Genomic DNA, 23,605 nt, shown 5'->3' with positions numbered 1-23,605 from the left:
ACCTCTCACCCGTCACGGTAGCAGTTACAAAATCTGAATCACGCATTTCCTCGAAGAAAAAAGGCCCGACATCGGTAGATGTAGTAAATTCAACCCATAACGTGATTTTCTCGTTGTGCAATGAAGTTTCCACGACAGTTCTAGGATTTTCGGTAGCCCAAATTCTGCAGTTGTGGGTGCTGAGAGACCCTCGGAGCGTGAAATGAGCTTCGTCGGTCCACAACACGTTACTCAACCAATCGTCATCTTCCGCCATCTTTTGAAACGCCCACATCGCAAATGCCATCCGCTTCACTAAATCGCCAGGTAACAGTTCATCATGCCGATGGATTTTGTACGGATAGCATCGGAGGGTACGCCTCACTGCCAATCAAACAGTAGTGTATGGACTGCCGGTGCGACGTGCGACTGCACGAGTGCTGACTTCCCCGTACATAGACGAACCCCCTATAGCCTCCATTTCTTTCTGAACTGTCTCAGCAGCATTACGCCTTGTGCCCGGTCGGCCACTACGGGGTCTAACGTCTAAACAACCCGTGGCTTCGAACTTCGGAATCATTCTTGCCACAGCTGCATTTGTCAACGGACCTTTACCCGTTCGAATCCCCTTCCTATGGCGATAGCACATTCCCCATTCTGATAACACAGCTTCACTGAAAGCACCTTTTCAGGTAACCTCAATATGCTGCGACTGCTGGCGCATCTGATTCTCTCTCTCATTACAGCTCCTTTTATACACGGTTGTCATGCACAGTCACTGACGTTTTGCTGTCCAGCGCCATCTGTAGGACATTTTTTTTAATTTTTTTATTTTTTTTTTGTTCGTATAAAATCCATGTCATTCCAAGCGTGTGTGTCATTTTTTACCTCTGTATCTACATTATTCCGTGGTTTATTAAGTTTTCAAATTTATACTGACTTTTTGATCACCCGGTATGTAGTGGCTCTATTGTACTTAATTAGCTGAAAACGTGGAATTAACATACATTGTTTCGTTTAGTGTAATGGCATTAATGTCCACTGCTGATAGCATGATGAGGTCATTTTTGTTTGTTTAACACTGAATCAATTAAAAGTTTGTGAACGCAGCGATCAGCAGTGTCTGGGTCCGGCACGGCTGGGTTGGCGCTCTCATTAACTCGTTATGAAGTTTCGGAATAGTCCCTTAGAATCATTGCAACGTTTTCTATGTAATTTTTGCTTGCCAATTAGAATTTTATGAGCTACGCAAACGACAAGTTCATAGGAAAACCTCAGCTGACTGCACGCAACAAAACGGAAGTGGTACGATGCTGGGGAGGGACTGAGGTGAGGCTACCCCCGCCCGTTTCTCGTCGACGCGAAAGGAGACGACGGCGGAACGTTGCTGGTTGGTGGGATAAGCTGCACTTGCTGGTCGTACTAAAGAGAATCGCTGTATTCCTCAGGCCTGCTGGGTCTGGAAGATCCCGTGGCGCCAGGGAACAACGCGTTCAAGGACCAGGCGGCGGCGATGCGCTGGGTGCAAGCCAACATCCGGGCGATGGGCGGAGACCCGGACAAGGTGACCATCTTCGGGCAGAGCGCGGGCGGCTCCAGCGTCGAGCTGCACGTCTACTCCGCGCTGTCCAGAGGTGAGCACCTGCAGCCTCACAGCTCCACGTACGTTTTGGTTGTGGTCCGCAGCCCAAACACTGCTCTCCACGGTGCTCTCTCTTTATCCCTGAATAACTACTGCAATCTACCGGACAGTTATAGTGCGGATACCCTCGGAGGTCCACTGTTGTCTGTAATTATCGTATGGGAGCAAAATATGGTCGATATGCTAACACATTAACGAAGAACCAATTTGCTTTGGAAAAATTTAGTTCCAATTTTGGCCACAGGGTGTAAATCTGGCAGTGTGTCTGCTAGCAAAAGATACAGAAACGTCTCAGGAACGAGACGCGGGCAGAAAAGGTCAAACAAATGCCAAGTGCATAATGTTGGTCTTATTTTAACTGCCGCTTACGCATTTTGTTCGAACACTGGGGACTTGGACGAGATGCTCAATCCGTAAAACCACTGTTCCCGGCAGCAGTTCAAGTGGAATATGAGCAACGTGTTCCCGTTTACTGCCCTTCAGGTCGGTTAGAGACCGAACGCGTTCTTTTAGATATCCGCAAGTTCATAAGTCACATGGACTCAGATCAGATGATCTTGCAAGCCAGGCATCTGGAAAACCTGCTGAGATAACAAGTTTGTGAAAGGTTGCATTAATCAGATCTTTTACTGGGCGAGCGACACGAAGTGTCGCCTATCTCCCATGAAAATAGTAGTTTACACACACCTGAGCTCTTCTAAAATAGGAATAACATGCTGTACTAGAAGGTCTCGATAATGAGCAGATGTCACGCTACACATGACAAGCCCTCTGGATGTGCTCTCTTCAAAAAAGAATGGAGCGAGAATAAAGGTGTTTGTCAATCCATACCATACAGTCTGATACGGTGAGTGCAACGGCTCTTCGTGCACGACACGCGGTTTCAAAACAAATGGCTCCAAGCACTTACCATCTGGGATCATCAGCCCCTAAAATTAGAACTACTTAAACATAACTAACCTAAGGACATCACACACATCCATGCCCGAGGCAGGTTTTGAACCTGCGACCGTAGCAGCAGCGCGGCACCGGATTGAAGCGCCTAGAACTGCTCGGCCACAGCGGCCGGTTACACGCAGTTTAACAAGGCTCCAAATTCAGCAGTATTCACCACACCCTGTAGTGTAAAACGTGCCTTCTCTCCATAAAATATTACCCGCTCACATTCCATCAACTTCGGTTCGTGCCAGAAACCAGAGAACAATTTCAGAACGTTGCTGCGGATCGTGGAGTTTCAGTTGCTGCATCGTCTGAATTTTGAACAAGTACCAGTGTGAAATAGGCCGCAAAATCTTGTGTACTGTTGACCACGCGATAGACAATTCTCGTGACACTACACAAGCAGCAGCACTGCTTGCGTCAAGTGCTGCGTGATCAGTTACAACAACAGCAGCATCGTCAATAACTTCCACCAGGATAGGACGCTCACTTTGTCCAGATACCACACCAAGCTCATCCGTGTTTCCCAGTTTCATTATAATCTTCTTTAAACCATTTAATGACATCAGACGTCTCCCCAGATCTTTCATTCGGCGATAGTCCCTCAATGCAGCAATCTAACTGTTGTCTGTTCACGTCGAAAAGTTGACCAACAGCGCACGATCTCTCTTCTCGGCAGCCGTACTATTCACTAACGTTATGGCTTGTCAAATGACAGCGTACATGTCATAGCTTCACATAAACAATGTACAGAGCCAGATTTGCACTTGGTGGCCAAAATTGGTACTAATCTTTTTCCAGCATAAATCAGTTACACATTAACCCGTTAGCATAGCTATTCAATAATTACAGCCCACACTGGACCTCTGTGAGTAGCTTCACTTTAATTGCGGCCATTTGATCCATCCCTTCTACTCCATTTCTACAATTTTTCCTCTCCACATTCACCATCCCAACCTTTCCCCATTACCAAATAGACGATTCCTACGGGTGGCAAGATGGTAGTATCAACTGCTCTGTTCTTTTGAACAAGTAGTGCCATACATTTCTTTTTTCCCCAGTTCTGTTCCGTAACTCCTCGTTTGTTATGTTATCTACCCACCTAATCTTCCGTATTCTTCTGTAGTAACATATTTCAAAAGCATACCTTCTCTTCTTGTCTGAAGTGCATATTCTTTAAATTTCGTTTTCATACAAGGATACAGTCCGGATACCCTCAGAAGGGACTTCGTAGATCTTAAATTTCACCTTGATTATGTTGAGATCACAACTGACACTAATGTTACTGATTAATGAATACTACTTCATCTGTATTATTGCACATGTTTTTGCCTTACAACCGGTTTCGTTTATTTTACAACTTTAGCGTACATCGAACCTGAAGATGTTCTACGAACGAAACCGGCCTCTTTTTGAGAAATGCTTTCCTTGCTATAGCCCGACTGCGTTTATATCCTTTCTCGGCCATGGTCAGTTTCTTTGCTGCCCTAGTGGTAAAATTCTAGTACTTTCAATGTCTCATTTCTAAAAGCCTGATTCAACCCGACTGCATCCCATTGCATTGTTTTACTTTTGTTGATGTGCGTTTACGACTTCTTTGCAAGTCATCATCAATTCCGTTCAACTGCTTTTCTGAGTCATTTGACATTTCTAGTAGAATTACAGACTTGAAAGTTTTTAGTTCTTCTCCCTGAATCTTAACTCCATTCCATATTTCACCTTGGTTTCCTTGACTTGCTTGCCCAATGTACAGATTAAATAACACCCCGAAGATGCTGCAACCCTGTCTCACTGCCTTCTCAATTGCTTATTCCTTTTTATGTTCTTAAAACTAGTCTACTTGTTGTTTCTGTGCAAGCTACAGATAACTTTTCACTCTCTGTATGTTATCCCCCATCAGAGTGTCAAAAGACTGTATTCCAGTCAACATTATCAAAAACTTTCTCTAAATTTACAAATGTTGTGTATGTGCGTTTGCTTTTATTCTACCTGTGTTGTAAGATAAGTCATAAGGGGCAGAATTACCTCAAGTATTATCTGGAACCCAATGTAGTCTTCCTCGACGTTGGCTTCTAGTAGTTTTTCCATTTTTCTGTGACTTAGTAGACTGATAGTTCGGTAATAGTCACAACTGTCAGCACCCCCCGTCTTTGTAATTGGAATTATTACATCCGTCCTAAAGTCTGAGGGTATTTCGCGGTATATCCCCAATCTCATATACCATGCGTACAAGATGGAACAGTTACATCATGAATGGCTCCCCAAAAGTCTGAATAATTCTGTAAGAATGTCGTCTACTCTAGGACCTTGTTTCGACTTAGGTCTTTCAGGGGTCTGTTAAATTCTTCTCGCAGTATCATATCTCCCAGCTCATCTTCATCTACTCCCTCTCCCCTTTCTATAATACTGCTTTCAGTAGCATTTACTTTCTATAGCCCTTCAGTATATTCCTAACACCTTTCAGCTTTCCCTTTTCCTTCGGTATTGGCCTGTCATCTGAGATCTTGACTGATACAGATGTTTCCCTTCTCTCCAAAGTTTCGATACACAGCCTACCTAATAATGAATATAGCTGTGGTACCGTCCTTACGCAGTTTGAATGCACATCCTCTTGCACATATGAAGGTAATTTTGCAAGATTCACATGTGATGGAAAAAGTATCTGGACAGCCAGGAAAATTTTATTTAGACTGTCTGATTTTATCGCTTATGAGCTTCAATGTTGGTAACGTAAATATGCCGAAACTTCTGGAACACCTTTATTCACTGTTTACATACACGACTACGCAACAGTTCCAGATACCTGTGAAGGCAGTGGTAATGGTGCCAACAGCAATACATTTGAGCGACCAACACGTATCAGATTACATTGACTCTCTTCCTACTGCCTCTAAACTGAATACCCCTTTGCTCTCGTGAACAACTGACTTAAATATTGGCCAAGAAATAAATTAACACAAATTAGAGCAATATATATCTAAAAAAAGTTTACTCATTTTATCTTGAGCATTTTTGCAGATTTTCAGAATGTGAGAATCATAATAATTATAAAATTATCATTAAGTAGATTCTTAAAAGACACAAAGCAGCAAGGAAAATACATCTAAACAATAATGTCAAATCACACATCCCTTAGGTGCGCTGAACTCTACCATTATTTGTATTCAATGGTGTAGCTCAAAGTAAAACGTTACGTAGAACTTGCGAACTCTGATGTGACACTTCCATTTCGTTGCTATGAATGAAATATTTATAACGTATTTGTTTATCACTAAATTTTTTATTCCCACAAACGACTTGGTTAAGAAATCCTTTGCTTGCGTGCAGTGTATACTGCTTCGTAGAGGCAAAAGTTCCTGTATAACGACCACACTAATAACGGGACAACAGCAAAAGAATGATATAGATGGTACAGTGTCAAGATATTGGAAGCCTCGCATCAGATATATATACGTTGTGTTAGGTCACAGTCTCTCTTTTTAACTTGCAGGAAGCATCCTCGTCATTCATGACAACAGCAGAAATGCTTCTGGGATCACCACGACCTCTGTCAACATCTGATACACGGACGTCAAAATGGTCTCCAACTTTTGCTCATGGAAATTTTGCATCTGAATTTTTAAGCATTATTCGCCCCTTGTATTTTCAAACTGATGTGAGCTCCTAACCTCTTTTTCCTGGCTTCTTGTTTATTTTGACGTAGTCTGTAAGCAATTTACTATCCACACCATGCGTCCAAATGGTTCAAATGGCTCTGAGCACTATGGGACTTAACTTCTGAGGTCATCAGTCCCCTAGAACTTAGAATTACTTAATCCTAACTAACCTAAGGACATCACACATCCATGCCCCAGGCAGGATTCGAACCTGCGACCGTAGCGGTCGCGCGGTTCCAGACTATAGCGCCTAGAACCGCGCTGCCACCATGCGTCCGCTTCGTTACTTATTCCACAAATTATATGGACATGTCTGCCGTAGGATACACAACAATGGGCTGCGCTGTTCTCTATTTGACCCACCACGTACAATATTTTGACAACTAGTCTGTTGATTCCGATGGTTCCACCGCCACGGCGGCAGTTTCATAGTCTTGGGAAGTTTCTGTATTTATAGCGTCCTCCAATTCCTGTTCACGTTCTCAAGGTCTTCATTTGTCGCTGTGTTATCGATAACCTCTCTGGCCAGATCTGAGGTACTCAGACCAACCTTTGCTTTGCAGCCAAACGTAGCCTCATAGGGCGACTGCTGACTGCCTTGATGAAAAGAACGTTTTTTAATGAATTGAGTAAATCAGGGACTTTCAGCCCAATGTGTTGATTCCTTTGTCGGTATCCATGTCATTATCATATTCTGATAATCATAGTTATCTTTGGCTATGTGTAGGTTTCCGTGTACCACAGTTCTCTCCCGTTATCTGAGTGAAGAACACCTGGAGCACCTGTCATGATGAAAATATCAAGTAGCTGCTAAGCAACTTCGGCTCTTTTGCTTTTCAGCTGGCGCAATAGTATAAACTTCGTTAATGATCAGCGTAATTGATTATAATTTTGTACTCGCCGTCAGGTTTACTTCGTAGGTCTCTCAGATGACCTAGTATCTTGAATTAAATTCTGTAAATAACAGAGGTGTGGGAACTAAACCTTTCTTGGGATGAGAGAGATTAGTCTAACAAGGCTTCCATAAGTGGAAGTGCTGTGTAATGACTCTTTTGGTGACATTTTTGTATAGAATTTGTAGTTCTTTTTCTATGCCTGTGCGATCACCAAGTCCAATTTTCAAATGAGTATCACACAGTATTTTGAAAGATTTTCCTATATGCACGTAGCATAAAATTACGCTGATGTTTACTATTACTCGCACAATAAGTTCTTCTTTTCCGTCAGCTTCAATGACGTCATATTTCCTTAGTCGAGGATAGTCGACACTCTATTTGCATTGCTTTACATTGACTTGTTTATCGTCCTCTATAAATCGCAGTATGTGTATCTAGTGAGGGTGCCGCTATTATTTGCTGTTTCTTGCAGCAGAGTGTTCAAAGTGTCCGAGAACCTGCTTTTCATATCAAATGTTGGTTCCGCAGTTACACGTATGCCAACTTCCCCCTGCAGAATGTCCGTGGTGAGCAGTATTTTTGGCACATCTTGATATTGTGGCTCTCGGAACACTGAATTCTTTAACGATTTCCGAAATGGAATGTCCCGTGCGTCTAGCTCCAACTACCTTTCCGCGTTGAAAGTCTATTAATTCCCGTACTGAAGCCATAATCGTGTTGGAAAGCGTTTCCCATGAATCAACTGAGTGCAAATAACATCTCTGTCAATGCAATATCGCTACCCCATGACTTCTTACTCCTCAGTGTATAATATAAATGCCAGGAATCACCATATTGCTCAAAATGAAACCGATTTATCTAATAGGATGAAACTGCAGAGGAAGCACAAGTATAATAAATATCGGGAATTACTGTTCTCGTCACAATGAAGCCTATTTGTGAAACAGGAACAAGTCACAGTCTCAGTGGCTGGACCTTCTCCGATAAGCAGCAGCTATCACGTGCACGGCACATTTATCACTGAGAGCGAAAGAAGTTCTGCCTATTGCACGCTGGTGCATTATCAAATCGAGCTTTTGCCAGAGATTTCCTGCCAGTGTGGGAAATAGCTGGCAAAAGTAGCGGATACACTGTTACTTTCGAGTATTCGAACCTTGGCCACATCTCTGGCCGGCCGGCCAGTTCAAGAACTGACCGCATTTAGTGCATTGGCCGTAACAAATACAAGTTTGATTCTGAGAAACCTAAACAGTACAACAGTACCTCTTTCGAACTTCAGCTCAGACACGTTCCTTGTCACAGGGCACTGAAACTTGGAAGACCTTTGTACAGTACTGTGTACACCTACAAGTGTTTCAATCGTTCACAACATTCGACTTGAGGAAACTTCTCAGTTTTCGGTTAACTGATCGGTCGTTTATTCGCCGTATTACTGCCTACGACACTGACCTACGCTTCGCCGTTCATCAGCTTCTTATGAGAGTGTCAAGATGCAAGACAGGCCTTGTCATAGGAGATACTTGTTATATTATCTTATTTTGTTACCTGTTCTGGCCTTGAGACGGTCATATGTTATCAGTAGCTTCTGTGGACTTAACTGCTATCAGGAGTATACGTACGTGAAGTCAGTAATGTAGACCATCTACTGTGTCAGATGAGGGTTAAGAGGCATGGCTGGCATGTGCTATGTTTCCACGCAACTATAGAAACGACGAAGTGACAGCTGCTAATATACAGGATCATTATAAATGATTCTTTCGTTTCCAAAGCTCTATATTTTCCTAATTATTAGATGTACAAATATGATTTATGCAGGAATGGAACCGTAAACTATCCGAGTTCGCATTTTGCACTCTACTAATGTTCTATGAGTGCCTTTCTAGTCACACGACACACGTCCAAGATACAATACCTTATATAGTAAAATGCTGTCAACAGTCATCACAAAAGCTTTGATGGGTTCCCTAAGCTGTTCCAGTGTTCTTCGCAAGGAAAATATGTAAACACGGTCCTTGTGTACCCCCAAACGGAAACGTCATGGAACCTGTGGGGCCAAAGGAACAGAACCATATCATCTTGAGCACTACGCCCAATCCAGCGATGCGAAGTTCGTCTTTTAGGTAGCGACGACATCGATGCTCCAATGAAGGGCTGTTACGTCTTGGTGGAATATAAAAACTTCGATATCGGTAGTCACTTGTGGAAACAACCACAACAGCGACACATAAAGGTAAGAGGTACCCTCACAGTCTTCTCAAAGATAATAATAATGAGCGTATGGCATTGGTGGCCGGGAGACCCCTTGCGGGGCGGTTCGGCCGCCGCTCCACAAGTTCTTTAACGCCACTACGGCGACTTGCGAGTGAATGAAATACATACAATACCCAGTCATCCCGAGGCAGAGAAAATTCCTGACCCCCGCCGGGAATCGAACCCGGGCCTTTGTACGTTGGAAGCGAGAACGCTACCGCAAGACCACGAGCCGCGAACTTCTCACACATAAAAAAGGTCCAAAAGCTCCGTCTGTGACACTGCACAGGAAACATGAACCTTCCGCAAAAAACGATCAGCGCCACAATTTCATGAGGATTTTCAACACTGTGATGCAAAATTGAAGACGCCGTCTATACTCTTCTGATTTTAATCGTTGCGCGAGATGTAGACGGTACGGTTTGAAACGTAACCACCGTAGCATATTAATCCACGCAGTGATATTCCATGTTTGTGGATTGCACGGACTGTGATTGTTTTTGGTCTGTGTACGAAACTTTCCCTCATTCCTTCCACGGTTGCTCCTGGCGCACTTGGTTGACCGGTACTTCCGCGTTAGCACAGACAACAAGTGTTACTAAATTGTCGATACCAACGCACAGTTCTCCGCTTACATGAAGGTTCTTTTATACAGTTCTTTCTGAATGCATGCTGCACCGTTGTAAGTGATAAACATCTCGCACATTCAAGCACACAAAAATTCGTTTGTTACTTTCTCGCCATTTTGCGAAGGCACTACACTCGTAGCGCCATCTGGTGAACATAATGAAAACTTGGTGAGTTTAAGATTGTACTCATTCATCACAGATATTCTTACGCGTAATGGTATTGAAAATGTAGAATTCTGAAAACGAATGAATCATTTATAGCAGCCCTGTATAGACGCATTCGTATAATATCCGGGAGAAAACCGAGAGTGGAAACAGCTTCGGCGAAACGGTTACTATAATGTTCGTTGTCAAAAATAGTGTTGCCTTCTATTGTAAAAGAAAGTTTAATAACAATACACCTGAACTATGATAGATCAGCTATGGCGATTGTCATTACGCGAGATCAATGTTTGAAGGAGGAATGTATTGCTTGATTCGTTTTGGAACAAAAGGATTAGGAACCAGTGAGAAAAGTAGTTCGACGTACATTACGCCATTCTCTTTCCCACTGCAGTGTTCTGACCACTTCTTCGACACTGTGAAGTTGAGCAAACGAATTTGTGACGACACCCATAGCTCTCCTTCGTTTCAACCTTTTCCGTTAACCCAATTTTTTATGAATACCAGACCGTCTAACTATAGTTATTAAAAGACCTCTTCAGTGCCTGAATTAGACTTCGCCGGCCGGAGTGGCCATGTGGTTCTAGGCGCTACAGTCTGGAGCCGCGCGACCGCTACGGTCGCAGGTTCGAATCCTGCCTCGGGCATGGATGTGTGTGACGTCCTTAGGTTAGTTAGGTTTAAGTAGTTCTAATTTCTAGGGGACTGATGATCTAAGTCCCTTAGTGCTCAGAGCCATTTGAACCATTTTTTTTAATTAGACTTCCTTACGATTCTGTCGATAAATCTATATCTGGCACCTGTCTTTCCCACCCATAGGTTTGTTTTTAGTTCCGTCTTTAATCGCTGCCAAGTACGTGACAGCTCTGATTGATTCTATTTACTGATCTTCCAAAGCGTAGACAAGCGATATCGCACTTTTTAGTCTATTTACGAGTGTTAATTACATTTATTAATTTTTAGGATGAACTGTAAGTCTTTGCGCCAGAATGCAGATAATCTGGAAATTTTTCAATGTTTCGTAAAATTTTCTGTTAGTGTCACTTACCAGTACCTAATTGTATCGTCTGCGAAAGGCCTCAAAGAGCTGTAGACGTTATGTGACTGGTCATTTACCAATATTGTGCACAGTACATATCAAAATCAAATTTTCAAATGTGTGTGAAATCTTATGGGATTTAACTGCTAAGGTCATCAGTCCATAAGCTTACACACTACTTAACCTAAATTATTCTAAGGACAAACACACACACCCATGTCCGAGGGGGACTCGAACCTCCGCCAGGACCAGCCGCACAAGTACACATCACATTAGATACTTTGAGGTAGGCCAGACATCTAGTTTTGCTTATGACGATGATCCCTCGTTAATAACGACATGTTAAGCTTTGTTTGCTCGTAATTCTCCAAACTATTCCACATCCTTTCAAATATTCCATATTGTTTACTATGCGACGGGGAAGACTGTACCGAAGTATTTGTTATCACTTAGTGGCTCATACAACTTCAACATCAAGGCTTTGACAGAGCAAGATCTCTGGCCTGCTGACGGAACTTCTGTACAGCGCAATTCCAGTACACTGTTTTTAACATGTGATTTTATTCTTTACCTGTGCAATAAATAACACAGAATTACTATTTTTGTTCACACGTAGATCAAAGAACGGGACTTGAAAACTAACAGACGTTCTGTTACAGCTTTACAGAGTGTTAACTTTTGTATCCTTCATTATAAGTTCTTCTTGCTAAAAACCTGTCAGAACTAAAATAAAGAAAATTTATGTCTCGCTTCTTTGTTAACTAAAAGACAAGAATCCTATTGCTGACGAAAGTTTTCACAAAGATGAGGAGTAGAATAATTTAATGAACTTACAACCTATAGTTTCTTTGTGCTGCAGAACGTACTCTTTGCTGGATCACTTCTAGGTCCTACTGAGTTCTTAGAATGTAGAAATTGTAACTGATTGAAAGAAGTTTTCTTTCATACCACCTGGCGCCCTTAAGCTTAAATGCTTGTGAACGCCTGAAATACTATTAATAATTTTCGTAAAGTTTACACAGCTCTAACTAAAAAAGGTGAATTCTTAGTAGGATGAAAATTGTAGGACAATAGGAGTGATTCTTGCTTGTTTCCTATATTTTACCACTGCTACCTTCAGAATTTCAAAGGGAGTATTCCAGTCAACATTTTCAAAAGCTCTCTTCAAGTCTACAAATGCCAAACACATAGGTTTGTCCTTCATCAATGTACCCTCTAGGAGAAGTCGTAGATTCAGATCTGCCTCGGATGTTCTACATTTCTCCTGTATCCGGACTGATCTTCTGCGAGGTTGGCTTCTACTAGTTTTCCCTTCTACAAAGTATTAGTGTCAGTATTTTGCAACCATGCGTTATTAAACTGGTAGTCTGTGGTATTCACACTCGTCAGCAGCTGCTTTCTTTGGAATTCGAATTATTACATTCTTTTTGAAGTCCTGGGATATTTCGCCTGTCTCATACGCCTTGCACACCAGATGGAATAGTTCTGTCATGTCTGGCTCTCCTAAGGCTATCAGTAGGCCTGACGGAGTGTCGTCTACTCGGTTGGTTGGTTAGTTCATTCATTTAGAGGGAGCGGACCGAACAGCGAGGTCCTCGGTCCCACGGGTAAGGGAAGGATGGGGAAGGAAGTCTACCATGCCCTTTAACGGCATTTGTTTGAAGCGATTTAGAGAAATCACGGAAAGCCTAAATTAGTGTAACCAGACGCGGTTTTGAAGCGTCGTCTGCTCCGGTGGCCTCGTCTCGACTTACGTCTTTATGTGCTCTGCTAAATTCTTCTCGCAGTATCATATCTCCCATCTCATGTTTATGTACGCCCACTTCCCTTTCCATAATATTTTCTTCAGTTTCATCTCCCTTGTAAAGATCCTCTACATACTGCTTCCACCTTACAGCTTTCCAAAATTAGAATTATATTAATTCTTTCAGCTGCTCACGAGCGTTGATATATATCAACGGGGACAGGTGAAAATCTGTGCCTCAACCGGGACTCGAACCCGTGATCTCTTGCTTACAAGGCAGACGCTCTACCAATATGAGCCACCGACGGCACAGAAGATAGTGCGACTGCAGGGACAATCTCGCGCACGTCTCCCGCGATACCCACATTCTCTTCTTGTATGTCCACACACTACAGTCATTGTGTCCCACCCCAACACACTCATTACTCGTGGAAGACATTCTTACCAAGTCCCGTAAGATTTTGGGGAATATGTGTGCATCCGCACAGAAGAAGAAGGTCATGGCCGGTATTGCCAGAACTATGTACTTATATGGATGACACCACATCTATATAAGTTTCAGCTTTCCGTTCTATGCTACTACTAGCAGGGGTACTCATTTGCAGTCCAAGCCGTATTTACATTTCGATGACAATCATGTAGTAATTAGCCGGTATAGATGGCACTAGATCAGGACACAAACAGTCCTTGTTTTTCCCTTGAGGTCTACTGATAGAGAATATACGCAGTATTTTCTTCTCCAGTTATATCCCTTGCATGAGACGTTCAGAATAAGCCTCCAGCACGCTAAATTCTCCATGCTGGCCCTTGTTTCCTCGGTCTGCCCTGCCAGACACTAAATGGAAAATAATATGATCATAAGTAATAAAAAGTCTCTACTTCACCCACTATAACTGTTCTCTTCACGATCAAACAAATTAAAAATTGCAGTGGGTCTCATTTTCTAGTAATCTAGACGCAAACTGAATTTATTTACGTTTGATTTAAATGCAAGCTTGGTACACACTCTGACGTTGTACTGGCTGTTCGTACTCGACACGTTCGCTTATTTGCTGTTACTGGTCGCTGGCCACATTAAGAGAGACCAAGTGCATCGTATTTCGTACCTTTACGCGTTACTTACTTGTCTCAATGAGGGTCTGTGGGAAAGTCCGTCACACTGCCACACGCCGCGCTTTCTGTCGCAGGTCTGTTCAGGGCGGCCATCTCGCAGAGCGGCTCTGCGATCGGAGGAGGGCAAGGAGAGATCAACAACCGCGAGACCGCTTTGTGCATCGGCGCAGAGCTGGGACTGCAGACGGAGAACTCCACGGAGCTGCTGGCTTTCCTGCAGTCGGTGGACGCGCTGTCGCTGTATAACACGGTAAGGTCGGCTGACACACTCACCGCTTTCCCTCACTTGGTCGGTCACAGTGCTGTGGGTATTCGTCTGGTTGACATGGGGTGAATCAATGGCTCTTTCCTCCCAGGAGGAAAAGTTTACTTTAAATTCTCGTTTGGTACCTGAGAAAATAGTGTAGAAAGATGCAGGGACGCTGAAAGAAATGTTACTTGGGTTTACTGTGTTTTATAGCTTGGGCTGCTAATTTTTAATATTTATATTTGTTAATCGTAAATTACTTGCTCGATTGAAGTAACAATTGAATTTACTATCTTCAGATTTGACTGAGTTATCGAGAACCCAAGTACAACAGATTTATTTTAGCACTCATGTTGTTGACTTCACACTTTCATTATTTAGGGTCAATTGCCAAATTTTCGCACCATACAGATATCTTACCTAAATTGTTTTGCAATTGGTTTTGATCTTCTGGTGACTTTACTAGACGATACGTGACAGCATCATCTGCAAACCAGCATCGAACAGTTGTGACCCGGTGACATAAAAACTCCACCGTTCTTTGGCTGCAAGTTGTCTCCAATAGCCAAACATAGCCATATACAATCAGTGATCGGTTTAGTTGGACCAGGGGACTCAGTCCATTCCGCGCAAACGAATCCCACACCATTACCGAACTAGCAAAAGCCTGCATAGTGCCTTGTTCACAATTGGGTCCGTGGTTTCGTCGGATCTGCGGCACACTCGAACCCTACCACCAGCACTTACCGACTGAAATGGGGTCCACGGTTTTCCAGTCGCTGGGGTCCAACCGATATGGTCATGAACCCAGGACAGACGCTGCAGACGATGTGATATTAGCAATGGTGCTCACCTCGGTCGTATACTGCCATAGCCCATAACGCCAACTTTCACCGCTGTGTCCTAACGAATATTTTTTTCGTACACAGGTTCGAATCCTACCTCGGGCATGGATGTGTGTGATGTCCTTAGGTGAGTTAGGTTTAAGTAGTTCTATGTCTAGGGGGCTGATGACCTCAGATGTTCAGTCCGAAAGTGCTTAGAGCCATTTGAACCATTTTGTTCTTCGTACGTCCTACATTGATTTCTGTGGTTATTTCAAGCAGTGTTGCTTGTCTATTAGCACTGATATCTCTACACAAACACCGCTGCTCTCGGTCGTTAAGTGAAGGCTGTCGGCGGCTGCGTTGACCGTGGGAAGAGGTAATGCCTGAAATTTGGTATTCTCAATATCTTTTGTCCCTGCGGATCTCAGAATATTGAATTACCTAATGATTTCCGAAATGGCATGTACCATGCGTGTAGCTCCAACTACCATTCCGCGTTTAGTGTCTGTTAATTCCCGTCGTGACGCCGTAATCACGTCGGAAACCTTTTCACACGAATCATGTGAGTAAATATGACACCTCCGTCAGTGCACTTGACTTCTATACCATTTGTTCACGATACAACTGCCACCTCTATATGTGCGTATCACTATCCCAAACTTCGTCACCTCACTGTATATCAGACATTAAGAATAATTATTCAACTAATTTAGTATACAGAGTGAACTTCCGTGGTGCGTACAAAAACATCAGAAAAGGTAGAGCACGTAAGGGAGAGTAACAGACCGCAAGCAAGCTGGAAACAGCAGAAGAATGGATCCTCTTATGTTTGCTGTGACATGATATACGAGGGTGAGTCAAATGAAAACCTTAAATTTGTAATAACAAATCAAAATTTCGAGAAGTTATCCTGTAAGTTGGTAAGCACGCTACAAAGAGCGTGCAGAATGGCCTGTAGGTGGCAGCATAGTGTAGATGCACACATACCGTCGCAGTATCAGTATAAAGATGGCCGCCTCACTTGTGACTTGCACCAGGGAAGAACAGCGTTCTGTTATTCGGTTTTTGCGTAGTGAAGGTGTGAAACCTATTCAAATTCATCGACGAATGAAGGTTCAGTACGATGATGCACGTTTGTCACAGCAGCAAGTCTACTAATGGAGTAGGAAGTTCGAAAATGGTGTGACTTCATGGAAGATGCTCCTCGTCCAGGTCAGGCACAACGTGTTGTGACTCCACAAAACGTTGCAACAGTTGAAGCCACAGTGAAGGAAAACCGCCGAATGACACTGAATGATTTTGCAGCATGTTTACAGATTAGTCATTGGTCAGCACACCACATTGTGCATGATGTGCTCCAGTTTCACAAAGTGTCTGCAAGATGGGTGCCATGGCAGCTGTCTCCTGAAATGAGACAACGACATGTTGATGGTTGTGAAGATCTACTTCGGCGCTTTGAACGAGAAGGTGGTGGCTTCCTTGCAAAAATCGTTGCTGGGGACGGAACCTGCGTTCACTTCCACCAACCGGAAACGAAAAGAGAGAGCAAAGAATGGCGCCATTCCTCATCACCAAAACCAAAGAAGTTTCGAACAGAAATAGGTCATCACCAAAACCAAAGAAGTTTCGAACAGAAATATCAGCAGGGAAGGTTTGCTGACTGTCTTTTGGGACGAAAAAGGCATCATTTTGGAGCATTACATGCCTAGAGGGACCACTGTCACCAGTGCGTTACACAAATTTCCTAAAAAGTCATCTGCGGCCTGCAATCAAAGCAAAGCGACGTGGATTGCTGTCAGCAGGTGTCCTTTAGCAACATAACAATGCAAGGCCCTACACTGCCCGTACAGCAGTTGCAACAATCAGAGACCTGCATTTTGAGTGTCTTCCTGATCCACCATACTCACCAGATCTTGCCCCAAGTGATTTCCATATGTTTGGACCACCCAAGACGCAATGGGAGGAAAGAAGTTCCGTTCTGATGAAGAGGTACGCCACGCGGTGCATGAGTGGCCGTGCGGACTACCAAAAGAATTTTTTCTAAAGGAATGTATGCACTTTGTAAGCGCTGGAGGACTTGCATTGAGCATAGGGGAGATTATGTTGAAAAGTAATACAGGTTTGTAACACTTCTGCACAATAAATAATATTTAAAAATATATTGCAGGTTTTCATTTGACTCACCCTCGTAATTATAAACTGTTTTCTCTTGAAATTTCACACAAAGTATCCCACTTATGTGGGTTGATACATTATTAAGGGTTTTATATTTTATCCTCGAGGTGAAGGTAAAACCTTGAAATTGCGTACGATCAAAATAACGGTTTTTTTCTTAGAATGTAGAAATTTTAATTGATTTTAAAAGTAACACTCAGGAAAACCAAGGTGTCACTGCATTTTCCTCCTATTACTATTACATTGCCTGACAGAAAAGTGAAGCCGGACGGACAGTTGTCAATGTAACTTTTCAGAGGTACACGCCGTCGTCAGGTATGTAAAGGATTAGAGTTGCAATTTTTTGTAGCAGGTAGAAGGGCTACGACAATGCATTAGTGTTGTTCATGGTTAGACTTTTTACCAGGCATTGTAGGACATGTAAATGGCGTGAAAAACGTCAAATTTTATCACGTGGGAACACGGACAAGCTGTGCGCTTGTGCGGAACAGCGTTATCAGAAACTGACACATTTTGAAGGGGCCTTGTAGGTCTCCAATTGGATGGCTGGGGGAATCTCTAGAGTTGTTCGGCGTTCGGATGACACCCTTACTAAATGAATCAGTGCACGTATCCAGGCCAGAGGAGAAGCAAATTCTGTTGATCAGTGGGATCCTACTGGCGAATTCTTTGTAAATTTCACTGATTTTGTAATCACTGCAGTAGCCTCACACACCATGTCAACCCTTTAAGTTTCATTTGGGGGGTTGGGTTGGTGCATCACTTATTCAGGCAGGCAATGCGCTTTCATACATCTCTATTTGGCACCAGTTTACACTGGATAAGACACATTCGCTACATAGTAGGTTTAAGATGTCTGATCGGTTTTCGTCGATATCATTTCATATCATTGCGTCTTCATTGATTACATCCCCATCATCCACTAACTTCCATGCAGCTATTTTTAATACAACTGATGTATTTGGTTTGTCATCTGTATATTTACTAACTAGCGTATGAGGCTTCTTTTACACTACTGGTCATTAAAATTGCTACACCAAGAAGAAATGCAGATGATAAACGGGTATTCATTGGACAAATATGTTATACTAGAACTGACAAGTGATTACATTTTCACCTAATTTGGGTGCATAGATCCTGAGAAATCAGTACCCAGAACAACCACCTCTGGCCGTAATAACGGCCTTGATAAACCTGGGCATTAAGTCAAACAGAGCTTGGATGGAGTGTATAGGTACAGCTGCCCATGCAGCTTCAACACGATACCACAGTTCATCAAGAGTAGTGACTGGTGTATTGTGACGAGCCAGTTGCTCGGCCACCATTGACCAGACGTTTTCAATTGATATCTGGAGAATGTGCTGGCCAGGGCATCAGTAGAACATTTTCTGTGTCCACAAAGGCCCGTACAGGACCTGGAACATGCGGTCTTGCATTATCCTGCTGAAATGTAGGGTTTCGCAGGGATCGAATAAAGGGTAGAGCCACGGGTCGTAACACATATGAAATGTGACCTCCATTGTTCAAAGTGCTGTCAATGCGAAGAAGAGGTGACCGCGACGTGTAACCAATGGCACCCCATACCATCACGCCGGGTGATACGCCAGTATGACGGTGACGAATACACGCTTCCAGTGTGCGCTCACCACGATGTCGCCAAACACGGATGCGACCACCATAATGCTGTAAACAGAACCTCGATTCATCCGAAAAAATGACGTTTTGTCATTCGTGCACCCAGGTTCGTCGCTTAGTACACCATCGCGGGAGCTCCTGTCTGTGGCGCAGCGTCAAGGGTAACCGCAGCCATGGTCTCCGAGATTTTGCTGCTGCAAACGTCGTCGAACTGTTCGTGCAGATGGTTGTTGTCTTGCAAAAGTCCCCATCTGTTGACTCAGGGATCGAGACGTGGCTGCACGATCCTTTACAGCCATGCGGATAAAATGCCTGTCATCTCGACTGCTAGTCATACGAGGCCGTCGGGACCCAGCACGGCGTTCCGTATTACCCTCCTGATCCCACCGATTCCATATTCTGCTAACAGTCATTGGATCTCGACCAACGCGAGCAGCAGTGTCGTGATACGATAAACCGCAATCGTGATAGGCTACAATCCGACTTTTATCAAAGCCGGAAACGTGATGGTACGCATTTTTCCTCCTTTCACGAGGCATCACAACAACGTTTCACCAGGCAACGCCGGTCAACTGTTGTTTTTATATGAGAAATCGGTTGGAAACTTTCCTCATGTCGCCACATGGCTCTGAGCACTGTGGGACTTAACATCTATGGTCATCAGTCCCCTAGAACTTAGAACTACTTAAACCTAACTAACCTAAGGCACATCACACAACACCCAGTCATAACGAGGCAGAGAAATATTGTAGGTGTCACCACCGGCGCCAACCTTGTGTGAATGCTCTAAACAGCTAATCATTTCTTCCTGTCCCTTAAATTTCGCGCCTGTAGCACGTAATCTTCGTGGTGTAGCAGTTTTAATTGCCAGTAGTGTATGTTTCATCTTGCTTCACAGTTATCATTTTCCAATTTCGTGTGGTGTACAATCGGAGTGTAGAGTTGTTCCGGTTGCCGCTATGGAAGTAGAGAACAAGGCAGCAGAAATATGTCTTGCCTGGTGTTGCAGAGCTGCGGCACCGCTTTCGGGATGGCGGTGGAGCCGGAGGGGGAGGGGGCGTTCCTCACGACACAGACCGCCCACCTGGGCGCGTGGGCGCTCGCTGGCAACTACACGCACGTGCCGCTGGTGTCCGGCGTCACCTCCGGCGAGTACAACTACATGGTGGGCGGAGGTGCGTAATACGTCCGCCCACTTCTCCTACCTATAGTGGATACCTAGTACTACCTGCAAGGAACTACTGTCTTGTCGATGACAGTGATCCTGTGTATACTCATTCTTTGTAATACACACATTGACAACAGCTTAACGTAATGTAAGAACATGTGAAAAACTAGAGTGAAAACAGGTGAGGATACAGTAGTAAACAGCGTCTTATACTCTCTCAGCCCGAACAAGCTTCGCAACGCGCAACGGTACCGACTGACCGCTGTGTAATCTTCAGCCGCCAGACGTTACTGTATGTGGATAGGGAGAGGCATGTGGCCAGCACGCCGCTCTCTAGGCTGTTGTCAGTTTTCGTGACCAGAGCCGCTACTTCTCTATCAAATAGCTCCCCAGTTGGCCTCACAAAGAATTGCCGACAGCGCTCGGCAGCCCGGACGGTTACCCATTGAGCTGCTAACCACTCCCGACAGCACCCAACTTCGGTTATCTGACGGGAAACGGTGTCACCACTGCAGGAAGGCTGTGTTTTATATCCTAACGACAGTATAAACAAGCTGGCCAAGTGTGAGCAAAACTCACGCTGTAAGGGTTCCGTTCAATCTTTTGTGTGGATAGTTCATCTACATGCCTTGATGAATGAGTTGCGAATATCAAATCACGAGCCGGCCGGGGTGGCCGAGCGGTTCTAGGCGCTACAGTCTGGAACCGCGCGACCGCTACGGTCGCAGGTCGAATCCTGCCTCGGGCATGGATGTGTGTGATGTCCTTAGGTTAGTTAGGTTTAAGTTGTTCTCAGTTCTAGGGGACTGATGACCTCAGAAGTTAAATCCTATAGTGCCCAGATCCATTTCAATCAAATCACGTGACATAAATGGTCTATCTTTTAGTGCAATGACATGTAAGCTTAAAGGCTTTACATTGCCAAGGGACCACATACCTTAATATCTCACACAAATTTCAGCTTGGTATATCTACCTTCTCCTGAGAAAAAGAGGTCTTAACAGACGGACAGACAGCTGGAGAACAAAAGATCGTAGAAGTGTTCCCTTTTTATCGACTGAGGTACGGAACCCTTAAAATGTAGACTACTTCCAACGCTTCGCATACAAATTACAACATAATATAAAATTGTATCACCCAGAAACACAGTGTCTGATTGAAAATCTGTCAGTCATCCGTCGTACATCTTTTCTATAGACATAACACTTCCGCAACTTAGGCCTTGACATAAATTACGACAGATATGTAGAAGTAAAAGTACAATGCTCTCAAACTTTATTTAAGATTGCCAGTCAAATAGTGCATAACTAGGAAAGGTAAAACATCAAAAATTTATAAAACAATTAGGGTACGAGCCTACCCGTTCTTAAATTTGAGTGAGACTTCTATCTCCTTACAGTCGAACTTTCACAATATCCACACGGCAAAAATGTGATTTCTAAGAGAAGTAAAAGGCTGTTCTGGATTGAATACAGGGAGTTCTTAATCAGTCGACCAGAGTGAACCGTTGTTGTGATGAATTTAAATACAAGTCTAAAATGCCACTGTATTTATTTAAAGTTCAGCAATTAAATAAAAATAAATATTTCATCTACATCTACATCCATACTCCGTAAGCCACCTGAGAGTGTGTGGCGGAGGGTACTTTGCGTACCTCTATCGGTTCGCCCTTCTATTCCAGTCTCGTATCGTTCGTGGAAAGAAAGATTGTCGGTATGAGTCTGTGTGGGCTCTAATCTCTCTGATTTTAACCTCATGGTCTCTTCGCGAGATATACGTAGGAGGGAACAATATGCTGCTTTGCTCCTCCGTGAAGGTATTTCACGAAACTTCAACAAAAGCCCGTCCCGCGCTACTGAGCGTCTCTCTTGCAGAGTCTTCCACTGGAGTTTATCTATCATCTCCGTAACGCTTTCGCGATTACTAAATGATCCTGTAACGAAGCGCGCTGCTCTCCGTTGGATCTTCTCTATCTCTTCTATCAACTCCATCTGGTACGGATCCCACACCGGTTGCCGGCCGAGGTGGCCGAGCGGTTCTAGGCCCTACAGTCTGGAACCGCGCGACCGCTACGGTTGCAGGTTCGAATCCTGCCTCGGGCATGGATGTGTGTGATGTCCTTAGGTTAGTTAGGTTTAAGTAGTTCTAAGTTCTGGGGGACTGATGACCTTAGAAGTTAAGTCCCATAGTGCTCAGAGCCATTTGAACCACACCGGTTAGCAGTACTCAAGCAGTGTGCGAACAAGTGTACTGTAACCTACTTCCTTTGTTTTCGGACTGCATTTCCTTAGGATTCTTCCAATGAATCTCAGTCTGGCATATGCTTTGCCGAAGATGAATTTTATATGGTCATTCTATTTTAAATCACTCCTAATGCCTACCCCAGATAATTTATGGAATTAACTGCTTCCAGTTGCTGACCTGCTATATTGTAGCTAAATGATAGGGAATCTTTCTTTCTATGTATTCGCAGCACATTACACTTCTCTACATTGAGATTCAATTGCGATTCCCTGCACCATGCGTCAATTCGCTGCAGATCCTCCTGCATTTCAGTACAATTTTCCATTGTTACAATCTCTCGATAGACTACAGCATCATTTGCAAAAAGCCTCAGTGAACTTCCGATGTTATCCAAAAGGTCATTTACATATATTGTGTATAGCAACGGTACTACGACACTCCCATGCGGCACACCTGAAATCACTCTTACTTTGGAAGACTTCTTTCCATGGAGAATGATATGCTTCGTTCTGTTAAGTAGTAACTCTTCAGTCCAATCACACAATTGGTCTGATAGTCCATATGCTCTTACTTTGTTCATTGAACGACTGTGGGGAACTGTATCAAACGCCTTGTGGAAGTCAAGAAACACGGCATCTACCTGGGATCCCGTGTCTATGGCCCTCTGAGTCTCGTGGACGAAGAGCGCGAGCTGGGTTTCACACCATCGTCATTTTCGAAACCGATGCTTGCGCTTCCCTTTACTAGAGCAAGATTTACAAAGCGAAATTGTTCTAATTAATTAGGAATTTTTGTTTGTCTTGTGTGTGTGTGTGTGTGTTTGTGTGTGTGTGTGTGTATCAGCAAAGTTTATATCCACACCTTTTACAGTAATGCGTTTGTCAATTGGTGTTGAAACTATTCAAACAACTGTTGCTGTTGACTTTGTTCTGGTTATGGAGCAGTATGACCAGCCCCGTCGCAAAATAACCTGTACAGTAAGTTAAGTGGAAACTAAGTAGCTTTAATGCTGACGTTGAAGGGGTCTCATTAGGTGTCTGGCGGACTGTGATATACAGGGCATAATCAACAATTTAACACAAGAAAACAAAGAATGTTAACAAATTTTTTAAACAAGAAAATAAGGGAACTACAATGTCAGTTCCTGCCAATACTGGTGACGATAATGCGTTCCATAAGTTATCATGCTACGACCCCAACAGAGGTGCGTTGATATCAGGAGGTCGGGTGAAGAGTGCAGATGCGTGATCCTGCGGAGCA

General features: G+C 43.6%; 1 protein-coding gene across 1 annotated transcript in view; it reads left to right on the top strand.

Annotated features, from left to right (window-relative positions):
• Window positions 1-23,605, top strand: part of LOC126462936 (esterase FE4-like) — a 50,298-nt gene that overhangs the window by 8,456 nt on the left and 18,237 nt on the right. The window contains exons 2-4 of the mRNA XM_050096116.1: window positions 1,428-1,613; window positions 14,124-14,299; window positions 19,943-20,108. Coding sequence (XP_049952073.1) covers window positions 1,428-1,613; window positions 14,124-14,299; window positions 19,943-20,108 — 528 coding nt within the window. The remainder of the gene's footprint in view (window positions 1-1,427; window positions 1,614-14,123; window positions 14,300-19,942; window positions 20,109-23,605) is intronic.

This window comes from Schistocerca serialis, chromosome 1 (genome assembly GCF_023864345.2).
Source record: "Schistocerca serialis cubense isolate TAMUIC-IGC-003099 chromosome 1, iqSchSeri2.2, whole genome shotgun sequence".
NCBI classification, from domain to species: Eukaryota; Metazoa; Arthropoda; class Insecta; order Orthoptera; family Acrididae; genus Schistocerca; species Schistocerca serialis.
The sequence above is the reverse complement of the archived record's forward strand: the minus strand, read 5'-3'. Positions and strand labels throughout refer to the sequence as shown.